This window comes from Piliocolobus tephrosceles, chromosome 5 (assembly GCF_002776525.5).
Source record: "Piliocolobus tephrosceles isolate RC106 chromosome 5, ASM277652v3, whole genome shotgun sequence".
Lineage (NCBI taxonomy): Eukaryota > Metazoa > Chordata > Mammalia > Primates > Cercopithecidae > Piliocolobus > Piliocolobus tephrosceles.
In genome coordinates this window covers 31325426-31342471 of record NC_045438.1, presented here as the reverse complement: position 1 = coordinate 31342471, position 17046 = coordinate 31325426, and the positions used below count along the sequence as shown (strand labels likewise).

At 37.2% G+C, this 17046-nt stretch overlaps 1 protein-coding gene across 1 annotated transcript in view; it reads left to right on the top strand.

Annotated features, from left to right (window-relative positions):
- The window catches only part of LOC111554985 (trace amine-associated receptor 1-like), a 24444-nt gene extending 20694 nt beyond the window's left edge, over window positions 1–3750 (top strand). Inside the window, 2 exon segments of the mRNA XM_023230737.1 lie at window positions 2141–2784; window positions 2786–3750. Of these exon segments, the coding sequence (XP_023086505.1) occupies window positions 2270–2784; window positions 2786–3281 (1011 nt within the window). The 5' untranslated portion in view covers window positions 2141–2269 and the 3' untranslated portion in view covers window positions 3282–3750.
- The last annotated feature ends 13296 nt before the right edge of the window (window positions 3751–17046 follow it).

Sequence of the window (17046 nt, the reverse complement as noted above, 5' to 3'; positions counted from 1 at the left end):
TCACGCTACCTGACTTCAAACTATACTACAAGGCTACAGTAACCAAAACAGCATGGTACTGGTACCAAAACAGAGATATAGACCAATGGAACAGAACAGAGTCCTCAGAAATAATGCCACACATCTACAACCATCTGATCTTTGACAAACCTGACAAAAACAAGAAATGGGGAAAGGATTCCCTATTTAATAAATGGTGCTGGGAAAATTGGCTAGCCATAAGTAGAAAGCTGAAACTGGATCCTTTCCTTACTCCTTATACGAAGATTAATTCAAGATGGATTAGAGACTTAAATGTTAGACCTAATACCATAAAAACCCTAGAAGAAAATCTAGGTAGTACCATCCTTTTCTCTCGTTCTAAACCATCAGCCCAGAGGGAAGGGAAAGAGATAAAAAGGAAGGCAGACTCCTGGAATTCTAGGAATTGTTGCTATTTTCTAGCATTTTCATACCAAAGTGAAAGACTATAGGACTTCATTGCCAGAAATTTGTACTCTTCCCCAAGCTCTTTCTCCTTTTTCTTTCCTTCTTTCTCTTTCTTTCTTTCTTTCTTTCTTTCTTTCTTTCTTTCTTTCTTTCTTTCTTTCTTTCTTTTCTTTCTTTCTTTCTTTCTTTCTTTCTTTCTTTCTTTCTTTCTTTCTTTCTTTCTTTTTCTTTTCTTTTCTTTTCTTTCCTTCTTTCTTTCTTTTTTTCTCTCTCTGTCTCTCTCTTTCTTTTTTTCTTTCTTTCTTCTTTCTTCCTTCCCTCCCTCCTTCCCTCCTTCCTTCCTTCCTTCCTTCCTTCCTTCTTTCCTTCCTTCTTCCTTTCTTTCTCTTTTCTTTCTTCCTCTCTCTCTCTGTCTCTCCCCCCTTCTCTCTTTATATATATATATATGTACATGTCTATATATATGTTATGTGTGTGTGTGTATGTGTGTGCATATGTGTGTGTGTGAATCCAAGTTCTAGAATTTAGCTCGGAATTACAGGGTCATATAGAAACAAAAGGGACAGTTTCAAACTGAGTCCCCTGGAACTTTGACGTTTTTCAGTGAAGTACAAAAAGAGGAGGCCTAGTAGAAGATGCCTACTCATAATAATATTTTTTACCTGTTTAAAAGTGAGATTTATTGGATTTCAGAACTTAAAAACTAAAGATGTCGTGTGCCTTGCCCACGGCCCACATGGAAACTCAGCTTCCCTAGGCTCTCACGTCAGTGCTCTTTGCACCATGCCACTTCACTTCTTACCATAGACTTTAGTCTGTATATCAAAAATCTTTAATAAGCGGGACCACAATATCATTCTTCACTAGTAGCTGCCATTATTTAAGACACCATAAATTCTTATATGAAAATTTAAAGCTTAATTTTTAAAAATTGACCTCGAGTTGGTTCTTTCTGCAGTGGAGAGAAAGACTGGACTGGTATCAAAGAAACTGAACTAGTAATTGAGACCACAGCTCATAGTCAAGCTTTAATGATTTTGTGAATTAAACTTCAATTTCTTGTCAGTAAAATGAGGTTAATAAAGCATGTCATGTCTTCCTTACAAAAAATGAAGTTGGTCTTATAAGTGTCAAATAAAACAGTAACGAAATAATGCATAGAATATATGTAGAAGTACTTTGCAAGCTGCAAATAAATGTATGTAAGCTGCTTCTTATTATAATTAATTATAAAATAAGAAATATATAACTTATCTATGACCAAGTGCAAAAGTGGGCACTAGTGGGTATTAATTCTGCACAAGAGGCACCTTTAAAAGACTTATTGTCTTTTGCATAAACATATTTTAATTCCAAATTTTCTGGCAATTTCTTTCTACCCTTTAGAATGTAAGTCTCCCCCACTAGACTGGCTTCCCATGGACACAGATTGTTTCCATAGATGTGGATCATAATCATCATTTGATCTTCTCTGACCTACAAATGTGGCAGTTTCATATAGTTCAACCTAATAATTTAGCTTTGTATTTCTAGAACAAGGTCCAACTCCAGGTAAAAGTTTTTTAAAAAATTGCTGTACTGAACTATTGAAAGGAACTTGGAAATAAAGTTCCTTCCAGAATAACTATTCTTCAACAGGAAGTAATAGGTAAATGTGTTAGAAGTGAGAGGTATCAAATTGCCAATGATTTACTCTTTTTTTTCCTCCTAGGTTTCTGGGATAGGTATGTGCAAATAAAAAATAAAAACGAGAAGGAACTGTAACCTGATTACGAATTTGGGAAAAAGATTAATCAACACACAAAGGGAAAAGTAAACTGGTTGATAGCCCTCAGGAATCATGCCCTTTTGCCACAATATAATTAATATTTCCTGTGTGAAAAACAACTGGTCAAATGATGTCCGTGCTTCCCTGTACAGTTTAATGGCGCTCATAATTCTGACCACATTGGTCGGCAATCTGATAGTTATTGTTGCTATATCACACTTCAAGCAACTTCATACTCCGACAAATTGGCTCATTCATTCCATGACCACTGTGGACTTTCTTCTGGGGTGTCTGGTCATGCCTTACAGCATGGTGAGATCGGCTGAGCACTGTTGGTATTTTGGAGAAGTCTTCTGTAAAATCCACACCAGCACCGACATTATGCTAAGCTCAGCCTCCATTTTCCATCTGTCTTTCATCTCCATTGACCGCTACTATGCTGTATGTGACCCATTGAGATATAAAGCCAAGATCAATATCTTGGTTATTTGTGTGATGATCATTAGTTGGAGTGTCCCTGCTGTTTTTGCATTTGGGATGATCTTTCTGGAGCTAAACTTCAAAGGCGCTGAAGAGATATATTACAAACGTTCACTGCAGAGGAGGTTGCTCTGTGTTCTTTAGCAAAATATCTGGGGTACTGGCCTTTATGACTTCTTTTTATATACCCGGATCTATTATGTTATGTGTCTATTACAGAATATATCTTATAGCTAAAGAGCAGGCAAGATCAATTAATGATGCCAATCAGAAGCTCCAAATTGGATTGGAAATGAACAATGGAATTTCACAAAGCAAAGAAAGGAAAGCTGCGAAGACATTGGGGATTGTGATGGGAGTTTTCCTAATATGCTGGTGCCCTTTCTTTGTCTGTACAGTCATCGACCCTTTTCTTCACTACACTATTCCACCTACTTTGAACGATGTATTGATTTGGTTTGGCTACTTGAACTCTACATTTAATCCAATGGTTTATGCATTTTTCTATCCCTGGTTTAGAAAAGCACTGAAGATGATTCTGTTTGGTAAAATTTTCCAAAAAGATCCATCCACGTGTAAATTATTTTTGGAATCGAGTTCATAGAATTATTATATTTTACTGTTTTGCAAATTGGTGATCATGTTTATGAACACAACATAACCGAACCACATGGATTTTTTTAATCAGTTACTTGAGTCAAAATATGTTTGGTGAGTTAAATTATGATGCTTATAGGTAATTTCCTATTTGGGACATAGGAGGTATAATCTTTTCCATTCTTACCACACATATCGGAACTTTGCAACTCCAGCATTTAAAGGCCTGCATTTTATATAACTTTTCCTGCCCTTAGAAGAATTGCCATGAGTTTACTATGGTACCTTAGCTGTTCAGTGGTGGAAACTATAGGGCTGAATTTGAGGATGCAAATTAGAATGATTTTGTCATATATGTGTACATGTCCTTGTCACATATGTGTATATGTCTTTTAGTAAAATCAACTAAAAGTACACACATTAAATGTTACTGCTAAATAAGTGTTGACACATAATTTATTTATATTGTTAATATATATTCCAATCCTTAAATATGTTGAGTTTCATATTTTTAAAGTATGTTTTTCTGATTCTCATACTTCTGAGAAATTTGAAAAATGAAGGAAAATAAAATATATACAAACCAAATGAAATTTTAGAAATGTTACTCACAGTATACTTCCTGGTAAGGATTATATCATCTAAAATTCTTTATTTTATATTAATATTTTTCCTTTTCACTTTTATTTTGGAGTCAGGCGGTATGTGTGCACATTTGTTAACTAAATATAATGCATGCTGCTGAGGTTTGGGCTACGAGTAATCCCTTTTTGTGGCTGTATAATGTGACTTTGCACAGATGTAGAAATATATTTTTAACCATTCCCTATTGTTAACAATTCCAGTTGTTTCCAACTTTTCTAAAAATAATATTAATTAAATGAAATTTCTGCTTTTTACCTGCTACTGAAGTCATGAAAATGTCTAGAAGGATTTTACCATGTCTTAAGGTCATATCTGGCATGTAGGGTTCAAAACACAGGCTATCTGGCATTAAACAAATTCACTTTGCTGGGCTCCGCAGTACACAGAAAGAGAAGCAGCCAATCAAAGTAGCTAAACATGAGGGCCAACAAGAGGTATAATCAGACTAGATACACCATGGCTATTTAGATGGCATATATAAAAATAAAAAAGAGGAACAAATAATGGTTTCAAATAAGATTCTCTAAAGGAAGTGGGCAAACATTCTAAATTACAAGCATTCATCAGCAATTGAGCTGATGAATACAAACTTCACATGGTCTGTTTCAGATTGAGTATCACCAGGGATTTGGATTTACCTTCGGCCCATGAATAACTTAGGGTAAGGCAGATGATTTTAAACATAACTAAAGGCACACTGCTGCATATAAATTTCTGTTTGCAAATCTGAGGATCTCCTGAGGATATGTTAAATCCTTCCAGAAATTATAGTCTGTTTCTGGAGTATATATTTTGTCTGAATGATCTGCATCAATTTTTGCTCTAGTACATTTTAAAAGCATTATGTTTTATGTTTTTAATTTAGTATACGCAAGACAAAATAAGTAGTGTCCCTAACCACTCTCAGTTTCAGAAGAGTTTTTTCACCTGTGAGACCAGTGTGACTTTTTTCACCTGTAAGACCAGTCTGTCAAATTTTAAAAAGGAAACAAGCATTTAGTGAGTTTTCTACAGTTTAGTAATTTTATATGCTTTTCTTTATTTCCTCCCATAATTCTTCTTAAGATTACTCTGAAGTGTTTTGTACTTTTCTGTATGTATGTTTTGCCTATTCTGAATTTTTTTCTAAAACCATTATGTTTTCTATGTAACCATTACTGCTGGTTTTATAACAAAGTTTATATTAGCTTTTCAGTTGACTCATTTGGGTTTTCATTATACAAATCATATTATCCTCAAACAAGGCTGTTTTATCTTCTTTCCAATAATTATGATTCTGATTTATATTCCTTACTGTACTTCACTAGTTAGAATTTCTAAATCAATATTGATAATGGTGATAACAATCATCTTTGTCTTACATTTACTTTAAAGTACTATTCAGGTTTTAGCATTGATTCCACATTTATCTTCGGACAAGTTCACGACTCAATTTTACATTTGTTCACTCGGTACTAAAGCTCTTACAGTCTATCTTTATTGTTGGTTCTGTTTTTAATATTTATAATATGTAATAACTGACCCTCTCAGCACAACAGGAAGAAAGATTTGCTTTGTCTTTCCATATTCCCAGCTTTGCTGTAGCTTCCCTTTCCTCATGCAGAGGTGTTTTTGTCTTTTGATTTTCCAGAGTCTATTTAACAACTGGAATCCAATTCATTTTTGAGATGTTTTTTATCCCAACTATTTATAGTTCATTGGAACTGTAATAAAAAAAATTGACCCCCTGCCTCTCCCTTTAATTAAACAGATGAGTAAATTACCCAAGCTTATATTTTCAGACCTTTCTCTAGAATTTGAATCTCTCACAAAGGGATAGAAACAGTGATTCTTAGCAGAATAATTAGCAGAAAACAATGAAATCATGTGGGTGTCCATTTTATCCAAGCAGTAAGATCATGAGCAGACTGCTCATGGTAATATCAAGGTTTCTTTCTTCCCCAACTCCAGAACTACCCGCCTGTCCATTTCCAAATTCAGTTTTCCAGCATGGATTCCATGAGTCCCTATAGATAGCCTTCTAATTAATTCCCTTTGAGAATAGTTTTTGGTTGCATCTACAGAAAGAACCTTAACTTGACATACAAGATTATAGTGAATACCAGGAAAGCAATTTCAATGCCACTCCTTCCCCAGGTCAAGATAATTTGCAATCAAAACTGTCTCAACTTTCACCCTCTTCTCAAAGAGGAATGTTCATATAAATTTCCACTCCAGATCAGTAAAAGAAGTGTTAGCAGGGAAGCTTGTTGGAACTGATTTATTAATGATAATAATAATGCCATCTTAAGAGATCAGTGAACTAGAATCCATCTTGATTTTGAAATCAGTTCTTGAAGTCAATAATCCAATCTTTAGAGACTCATAAATATTTGCCAAAAAAGTAGTGCAAAGCAGATGAACTCCAATTCGTTGTCGATTCTGATGAGCCAGTTTCCCTTTAGTTCCCAAGAGGAATTTGAACATTAAAGGTGTAAAGAAACATGCAGAATGATTTATGGTTCTATATTTAGTAGATAATAAAGTGTACTGACAAAATTATTATTTAGTAGTTGAGATATGCACTCAGAAAATCTAGATGATGTAAGACTCAGATTGAGAGTTTTGTTTTTTGTCTTTTGCTTTTTTAAAAGATAAAGTACATATGCATTTTCCAAAGTGCTTTAATATAACTCATGGAGTATGTGGCCAGCTATAAGAAATATTGGAAGTAAACTTGACAGATCCTCACCACCTTCTCCACATCTCTCATCCTTCTAAACTTTCTGCCCCAAGCCTTTAAGCTCCCAGTGAACTTAGGCTGCTCTAACATTCATTCCATTGAGGCTGGCTCTGTTCTGATTTAGCTTTGGCATTTCCTTTGTTTCTTTCATTTTTCACAGTGGGAAGACATTATTGACTCACACAAATTAAAATGTTCTCAACATATTTATAAATTAAAGTGATGTAGGAGCTTAAAATTAGGCCACCCACAATGTTTTATCAATGGCAGATATCCCTCTTTTTTTAAATATACTTCTAGTTCTGGGATACATGTACAGAACGTGCAGGTTTGTTACGTAGGTATACAGGTGTCATGGTGGTTTGCTGCACCCATCAACCCGTCATCTACATTAGGTATTTCTCCTAATGCTATCCCTCTCCTTGCCCCCTACCCACTGACAGGCCTCAGTGTGTGATGTTCCCCTCCCTATGCCCATATGTTCTCACTGTTCAACTCACACTTATGAATGAAAACATGCTCTGTTTGGTTTTCTGTTCCTGTATTAGTTTGCTGAGAATGATGGTTTCCAGCTTCATCCATTTCCCTGCAAAAGACATGAAATCATTTTTTTTTTTATGGTTGCATAGTATTCCATGGTGTATATGTGCCACATTTTCTTTATCCAGTCTAACGTTGATGGGAATTTGGGTTGGTTCTAAGTCTTTGCTATTGTGAATAGTGCTGCAATAAACGTACATGTGCAAGTGAATTTATGGAAGAATGATTTATAATCCTTTGGGTATATAACCAGTAATGGGATTGTTGGGTCAAATGGTATTTGTAGTTCTAGATCCTTGAGGAATCGCCACACAGCCTTCCACAATGGTTGAACTAATTTACACTCCCACCAACAGTGTAAAAACATTCCTATTTCTCCACTTCCTCTCTAGCATCTGTTGTTTCCTGACTTTTTAATGATTGCCATTCTAACTGGCATGAGATGGTATCTTATTGTGGTTTTGATTTGCATTTCTCTGACGACCAGTGATGATGAGCTTTTTTTTATATGTTTGTTGGCTACATAAATGTCTTCTTTTGAGAACTGTCTGTTCATGTGCTTTGCCCACTTTTGATGGGGTGGTTTTTTTTTTTTTTCTTGCAAATTTGTTTTAAGTTCCTTGTAGAATCTGGATGTTAGTCCTTTGTCAGATGGATAGACTACACAATTTTTGTCCCATTTTGTAGGTTGCCTGTTCACTCTGATGATAGTTTCTTTTGCTGTGCAGAAGCTCTTTAGTTTGATTAGATCCCTTTTCTCAATTTTGGCTTTTGGGGCCATTGCTTTTGGTGTTTTAGTCATAAAGTCTTTGCCCATGCCTATGTCCTGAATGGTATTGCCTAGGTTTCCTTCTAGCGTTTTTATGGTTTTAGATCTTATGTTTAAATCTTTAATCCATCTTGAGTTAATTTTTGTATAAGGTGTAAGGAAAAAGTCCAGTTTTAGTTCTCTACATATGGCTAGCCAGTTTTCTAACACCATTTATTAAATAGGGAATCCTTTCCCCATTGCTTGCTTTTGTTAGGTCTGTCAAAGATCAGATGGTTATAGATGTGTGGTGTTAATTCTGAGTTATCTGTTCTGTTCCATTGGTCTATATATCTGTTTTGGTACCAGTACCATGCTGTTTTGGTTACTGTAGCCTTGCAGTATAGTTCAAAGTCAGGTAGCGTGATGCCTCCAGCTTTGTTCTTTTTGCTTAGGATTGTCTTGGCTATAGGCACTCTTTTTTGGTTCCACATGAAATTTAAAGTAGTTTTTTTCTAATTCTGTAAGGAAAGTCAATGGTAGCTTGACAGGAATAGCATTGAAGCTATATATTACTTTGGGCAGTATGGCAATTTTCATGATATTGATTCTTCCTTTCCATGAGCATGGAATGTTTTTCCATTTGTTTGTGTCCTCTCTTAATTTATTAAGTAGTGGTTTGTAGTTCTTGAAGAGGTCCTTCACATCCCTTGTAAGTTGTATTCCTAGGTATTTTATTTTCTTGGTAGCAGTTGTGAATGGGAGTTCACTCATGATTTGGCACTCTGTCTGTTATTGGTGTATAGGAATGCTTGTAAGTTTTGCACATTGATTTTGTATCCTGAGACTTTGCTGAATTTGCTTATCAGCTTAAGGAGTTTTTGGGCTGAGACAATGAGTTTTTCTAAATATACATTCATGTTATATGCAAACAGAGACAATTTGACTTCCTCTCTTCCTATTTGAATACCTTTATTTCTTTCTCTTGCCTAATTGCCCTGGTCAGAACTTCCTATACTATGTTGAATAGGAGAGGTGAGAGAGAGCATCCTTGTCTTGTGCCGGTTTTCAAAGGGAATACTTCCAGCTTTTGCCCATTCAGTATGATATTGGTTGTGGGTTTGTCATAAACAGCTCTTATTATTTTGAGATATGTCCCATCAATACATAGTTTATTGGGCATTTTTAGCATGAAGGGGTGTTTAATTTTATTGAAGGCCTTTTCTGCATCTATTGAGATAATCATGTGGTTTCTGTCGTTGGTTCTGTTTATGTGATGGATTACATTTATCGATTTGTGTATGTAGAACCAGCCTTGCATCCAAGGGACAAAGCTGACTTGATTGTGGTAGATAAGCTTTTTGATATGCTGCTGGATTCAGTTTGCCAGTATTTTATTGAGGATTTTCGCATCAATGTTCATCAGGGATATTGACCTGAAATTTTCTTTTTCTTGTTGTGTCTCTGCCACGTTTTGGTATCAGTATGATGCTGGCCTCTTAAAATGAGTTAAGGAGGAATCCATCTTTTTCTATTGTTTGGAATAGTTTCAGCATTTGCTTGTCTGTAAAGGATTTTATTTCTCCTTCATTTATGAAGCTTACTTTGGCTGAATATGAAATTCTGGGTTGAAAATTCTTTAAGAATGTTGAATATTGACCCCCACTCTCTTCTGGCTTGTAGGTTTTCTCAGAGAGATCCACTGTTAGTCTGATGGGCTTCCCTTTGTGGGTAACCCAAGCTTTCTCTCTTCCTGCCCTTAACATTTTTCCTTCATTTCAATCTTGGTGAATCTGACGAGTATGTGTCTTGGGTTGCTCTTCTTGAGCAGTACCTTTGTGTTCTCTGTATTTCCTGAATCTGAATGTTGGCCTGTCTTGCTAAGTTGGGGAAGTTGTCCTGCATAATATCCTAAAGTGTGTTTTCCAACTTGGTTCCATTCTCCCCATCACTTTCAGGTACACCAATCAAAAATAGGTTTGGTCTTTTCACATCATCCCTGATTTCTTGGAAGCTTTATTCATTCCTTTTCATTCTTTTTCTACAATCTTGTCTTCACACATTATATCATTAAGTTGGTCTTCAATCTCTGATATCCTTCCTTCTGCTTGATCGATTCAGCTATTGATACTTGTGTTTGCTCCACAAAGTTCTCATGCTGTGTTTTTCAGCTCTATCAGTTTATTTATGCTCTTTTCTAAATTGGTTATTCTAGTCAGCAATTCCTCTAACCTTTTATCAAGGTTCTTAGCTTCCTTGCATTGGGTTAGAACAAGCTCCTTTAGCTCAGAGGAGTTTGTTATTACCCACCTTCTAAAGCCTACTTCCGTCAGTTCGTCAAACTCATTCTTCATCCAGTTATGTCCCCTCACTGGTGAGGAGCTGTGATCCTTTAGAAGAGAAGAGGCATTCTGGTTTTTGAAATGTTCAACCTTTTTGTGCTGGGCTTTTCCTCATCTTCATGGATTCATGTACCTTTGGCCTTTGCTGTTGGTGACCTTTGGATGGAGTTTTTGCGTGGTCATCCTTTGTGTTGATGTTGATGCTATTGCTTTCTGTTTTTCATTCTAAAAGTCAGGCACCTCTTCTGCAGATCTGCTGGGGTTTGCTGGGGGTCCACTCCAGACCCTGTTTGCCTGGGTATCACCAGTGGAGGCTGCAGAACAGCAAAAATTGCTGCCTGCTCCTTCCTCTGGAAGCTTTGTCTCAGAGGGGCACCTGCCAGATGCCAACCGGAGCTCTCCTGTATGAGGTGTCTGTCAAATCCTTCTGGGAGGAGTCTCCCAGTCAGGAGGCATGGGGGTCAGGGACCCACTTGAGGAGGCCATCTATCCCTTAGCAGAACTCAAGCACCATGCTTGGAGATAAACTGCTCTCTTCAGAGCTGGCAGGCAGGAATGTTTAAGTCTGCTGAAGCAGCTCCCACAGCTGCCCCTTCCCTTAGGTGCTCTGTCCCAGGGAGATGGGAGTTTTATCTATAAGGCCCTGACAGGGGTGATGCCTTTCTTTCAGAGATGTCCTGCCCATAGAGGAGGAATCTAGAGAGGCAGTCTGGCTACAGCGACTTTGCTGTGCTGCAGTGGGCTCTGCTCAGTCCAAACTTCCAGGAGCCTTTGTTTACACTGTAAGGGGGAAGACAGCCTACTCAAGCCTCAGTAATGGTGGATGCCCCTCCCACACCAAACTCGAGTGTCCCAGGTTGACTTCAGACTGCTGTGCTGCCAGCGAGAATTTCAAGCCAGTGGATCTTAGCTTGCTGGGCTCCATGGGAGAGGGACCCACTGGGCAAGACCACTTGACTCCCTGGCTTCAGCCCCTTTTCCAGGGGAGTGAATGCTTCTGTCTTGCCGGCATCCCAGGCGCCACTGGGGTATGAAAAAAAAAAAAAACTCCTGCAGCTAGCTCGGTGTCTGCCCAAATGGCCACCCAGTTTCGTGCTTGGGCCCTTGTGGTGTAGGTACCCAAGGGAATCTCCTGGTCTGTGGGTTGTGAAGACTGTGAAAAAAGTGTAGTATCTGAGCCAGATAGCTTTGTCCTTCACGGCACATTCCCTCAGCACTTTCCTTGGCTAGGGGAGGGAGTTCCCCAACCTCTTGCACTTCCTAGGTGAGGCAATGCCCCCACACTGCTTCTGCTCATCCTGGGGGCTGCACCCACTCTCTAACCATTCCCAGTGAGATAAACCATGTACCTCAGTTGGAAATGCAGAAATCACCAGCCTTCTGCATTGGTCTCACTGGGAGCTTCAGACTGGAGCTGTTCCTATTTGGCCATCCTGTCCAGGAATCCCCCAGTACCCCTCTTAATAAATGTACAAGTCAGATACGAAATCACTGAGATACCAAACTCTAAAATTTGTTTTTTGATCAATGTATTAACAATGTGATGTGGTAAAGTAGTATTTTTCAAGCCAGGCTGCTCCTAGGGAGATTTTAATTGAGAATATTCAAGCCCTCATCATTGAAGATAAACTATGGTGAGGAGGGCAGGCTTGGGAGCCAGACGCCATGGGTCTGCATTTCTGACTCCAATATTTATCAGCTATTATTTGGACAAAGTTACTTAAAAATGCAAAACCTTCCTTTACTCAGCTATAAAGTGAGGGCAATGATCTCACCTCCTTCAGTAGATTATTGATTACCAGATGAGAAGTATCGCCTAGCATGGGTCTTACATGTAAAAAACCCTTGGTGAACAATATATTATTAGTAATATTCTCTGTCATTTTATCGGTGTATGCTGTAGTGGTGTTCACTCAGCATATGCTATGGTGCTGCGCACAGAGATGTTGACATACACAGACATAACATGTCAGTTCTTTAAAAAAAAAAAACTAGTGCAGAATCCCAGTATCCTCCTTCCTAATAAATTTTACAATTATAGTTATGCAAAAAGGATAGCAGAAGATCAATTTCAAGCTCTATACAAAAGGAAGTAACCTGGTGGCACATTTGTGCATAGTCTGTGATATGTCAGTTATTTGAGAAACTGGGGGGATTTTATTTTGAAAAAATTTTATATAGTATGTATATATACACATAAGATAATTTATATAAGAAATTATTGGTATATGTATATATAATCATATAGCACATAATCTATAAATATGTAAATTGTAAAGTCATGAAAGTAATTTATATTTTGATATCAATCTGCAAAACACCCATTATCTACCAATGTAATTAAGCTTCATGAAAACTCTGTGGATTCTCTGAAGCACACTAGTGTAGAGCACTCTGAAGCATCCTGGCATATGGGGACATGCTCAGTCTTTGGAACCATGTCAGCTGGGGTTAAAATCTCAGTTCTCTTTGTAGTTTCCTTACTTTCCCCCCTTTGTGTTTTTGCTCCTACAGCCCTATATGCCTGAAATGCCTCCCCCATATCCCTCGCTGTAACTGGTTGACATCTACTCATCTGAAAGGGCTCATCTTGAGGATTGCCTCTCCAGGAAGCTCTCTGTTATCCCCTCAGGCCAGGTAAGTGTCTCTCTGAACTCTCAAAATATCCCACACCCATCCCTGTCAGTGCATGTATTCATTGTGGTGCCCTCTGCCCTCTCTAGACAGTGTATTACAGAAGCTAGGGACAGTGATTTATTAAGTACTGCTGCACTTAGCATCATGTTTGGCACAGAGAAAGTCACTCACTGCATGTTTTTTAGCTGAATAAATAATGAATAATAAGATATCCAAGGGGACACAATTAATAAATGTTAGAGATAGGATTTGAGCCCAAATCTGTCAGGCTATGTATTAGTCCATTTTCACATGACTAAAAAGAACTGCCCAAGACTGGGTAATTCACAAAGAAAAGAGGTATAATTGACTCACAATTCCACATGGTTGGGGAGGCCTCGGGAAACTTATAATCATGGCAGAAGCAAACACATCCTTCTTCACAAGGTGGCAGAAGACAAAGAGTGTATGTAGGAGGAACCATCAGACACTTATAAAACCATCAGATCTGGAGAGAACTCTCTCACTATCACGAGAACAGCATGGGGAACACTGCCACCATGATCCGATCATCTCCTACCCGTTCTTTCCCTTGACACATGGGAATCATGGGCAATAACAATTTAAGATGAGGTTTGGGTGGGGACACAAAGCCTAACCACATCAGGCTACAAACTCTACCCACTTTCCTGTCTCAGGAAATAGAGATTCATAATTTTATCCCCAATTAAATTTAAGAGAATGTGCCTATATGGGTTAAATTTTGGCAAAAAGTGTATTCTTTATTAATATAATACAATTTTAAAAGCAAAGTTATTAAAACATATATTCTGAAACCATTAACTAGATTTGACTTATGGCTTTTTACTGTGTTGGAAGCCCTAAATGCATTGAAATTATCTGGGAGGATGGGATTGAGACCTAGAAATCTGCAATTTTAATAAGTGACTTGGTTTCTTTGAAATGAATGCAGTTCTAAGAACCATTGATTTAGATCTTTAATAAAAAGGAATTCTAAGCTTTTAAGTGTATATAGTAGGTTGAAATTTTAGAGGAATTATGAAGACTACAATGTTTAAAACTTCACTCAGAAGCCTCGGCTATGAGCTCCTGTAGGCAGCCTCATTCATCCCCCGTCCCTGCCACAGAGCCTGGTACAGAGTTGCTGCTCGATGAACATTTGTTCAAGGAAGGGAGAGAAAAAAGATATATTGACTAGAATGCAATAATTTCAAACCAGCAAGGAAAAAATTTATTTCTAAAGTTAGTTCTTGAGATTTCAGCGTTTTAATATTTTCTCAAACTAATGGTACCTTGATCGTCTAAGTCAGGGATTCCCAAATCCTCTCAGTATGAAGATTGCTGTGGGTTGTGACAAACTTCATACAGGTAATTGTAAAGTGAGAAAATCAAAACAATGTGGTGAGCTTTCCATATCGGAAAACTTACTCAATTTAATAGACTGTTTGTTGTGTAAGATTATGTCCTTACTAAATTTCCGGGAATAATATGCTCTTTTCATTTACGAAAATATAGTGATAATAGAAGGTATTGAATAAACCTACATTTGTCTCCTTAAGTTTAAAAAAAGTTTATTAATGAAATATCAGAATGCACTATTCCAGCTTTTCAATTGCCCTAGGGGCAAGAAAGGTGTTTGGGGCAACAAGGTCTTATAGTGGGCTTGAGAAGGACCAGGGAGACTATGGTCAGTGCCAATTATCAAGGAAAGTAAAGGCCCAGGGACTCCTAACAACCCACAGTCACAATTCACTAGAGACTGGTGACAAAGACAACAGCCAAACACAAGTAAATTTTTGCTACTAAGAAAAAAGTTGACCTTATTCTGTATTATTCCCTCTTTTGGTGGAGGAGCTTACCTTATTCAATGTGCGCAGTATACTTATAATTTTAATATTTGAAATTACTTATTAAGGGACAAACCAAATGAGTATTTAATTAAGGATTTTCTGTATCAGCCAACCAGGGCTGAGGCATGATGTTAGCTGAATGGTTTTCCTGAACCTTCTGTTATCTTCCAGATAAGAAATTCCTTGCTCTTTGCTCATGTGCCAAATCTATAAACATTTACATAAAATAAGTAGATAGACTAAGGCACAGGTCACTGTCTTGCTTATCTTGCATCAGCTAAAGTTTTCTTTCTCAGGTTTACATTTGACCTTTGCTTAATAGTCTGAGAATTCCCCAGGTATTTGGTTCCTCAAATAAAGTTTGGTGATAAATGTTTTCCTATCTCCACTAAGTACACCTACTTCCCCACTGACTTCTAGTGTGAAATTATTTCCCATCATGACCAAAGCCAAAGAGCAGACGTGTTAATGATGCCCTCTGGTCTCTATTTACTCTGAAGTTTGACAAATAAGAGTAATGTGAGAGAGATGCTGTTTATAGGAGTCTCTTTGGACAGGGGACTCAAGTTTACCAAATCACAACTTCAAAGTGTCAAACTGTAAATGAATTGAGGTAGGCATTGGTAAATAGCCAATCAACACCTTTAATTACTTCTATAAGCAATCCTCTCAAGACTACTTTTAACAACCAGAGAGTTTGTAAACAGTGATCTCAATCTCATATGCTTGAAATGTGTTGATAACTCTAAGCCCAAATGGCTTAAAGTTTTCATCTTGTCTGTGTCTTCTCCTAAATGTGGGACATTACAGAAAGTTTTGGGATTAAGGAAGAACATACAGATCATCAACTGGTCTTCCTTCCATGGTTTATATTACTAGGGACAGTAAAATAAAACACACAACAAAACACAATGAAACGCCACAGTACAATGTGTTTTACAACCATATTAGACTAGAGGTGGAGTTACCACAATGCTCTATTAGAACATGTGCAGCCAGATCACAGATTAGTTCTATGTTAAAAAAAAAAAAAAAAAAGGAAAGAAAAGAAATGCAAAATGGCAATCATTACCTCGGTAATTAAATCCTTTGAATTGTCTTCTTCATCACTTCTATTACCACCAACAAACAAAGGAAGCCAGAATCATTACTTATGATATACCTGGAAATATACTGGCCTGAGTTTGTTTTCAAACACTTGTGATGACTGGCTGCCTAGCAATGTTTCACAAGAGAAAGTGTTTTACTAAACCTCTTTAACTATCAGGTTTCTTATTTCTAGAGAAATATGAGTAATATTTATATTCATATTTAATACATAGCTTTCAAGGTTCAAATAATACATAATTTTCAGAGTTCTTGTGAAGAGATTCATTAATTAAATTATTTATTTATTCCTATAGCTAGTATTTATTGTGTATGTATTATATGCCTATAGGTGTGTTAGCTAGATGCTAAGGATTCAGATGTGAACAAGACCAGTATGTTCTCCAATCTTCTGGAATTTCCATGGGAATTAAATGAAGTTCTCATTCCCACAAAATGGAAATTATTTGTATCACTTATTTTTTTCAGTCACTTATGATAATCTTTGCTAAATGAAGTGAGATATTTGTCATGTGCTTGAATAATGTACAGCATGTAGTTCATAGCACATTGTCAATAAATTCGATTTATAATTATTATTTACAATTCACTTCGTCATTGTACCTGGTTCATAGGTGCAGAGATAGAATTTAAACCTATATCCCTAACTGCCAATTCTGAGCCCAGATCACAGCATTATACATCATCCTATATCATTATATGATGTATTGTAGGAAACTCTGAAGCTTACTGTTGTGATCATATTCTTACTGACATCTAGTTTCCTTCTTTGACTGTCCAACCCACATAAAATATACTGGTGTTTTCCCATCAATGGGTCTTCTCCTTTGCACATGTGCTGAACTAAACCGAATCATCTCACTACTCACCCTTCTCTTCCCATGTTCTCTGTTGAATCACTCTCCTTGCAATTGCTCAAGCTGAAAACCTGGGGGTAATCCTTCACTTCTCCTTCTCCTTACTCGCCATCCACCAGTCAAAGATGGGCAATGCATCTTCATGCAAGTCTTAACTTTCCGTTCTATGAACTCTGGATTAATCCCCAAACTGGTTTTCATTCCTCAAGTCTTCACCCTTCTAGTTCATTCTCCCCACAGTAGCCACTGACTCATCTAAAACCTGAATTTGACCTTGTCTTTCTGCTGTTGAACATCCTTAAATGGTTATATACTACTTTCTGA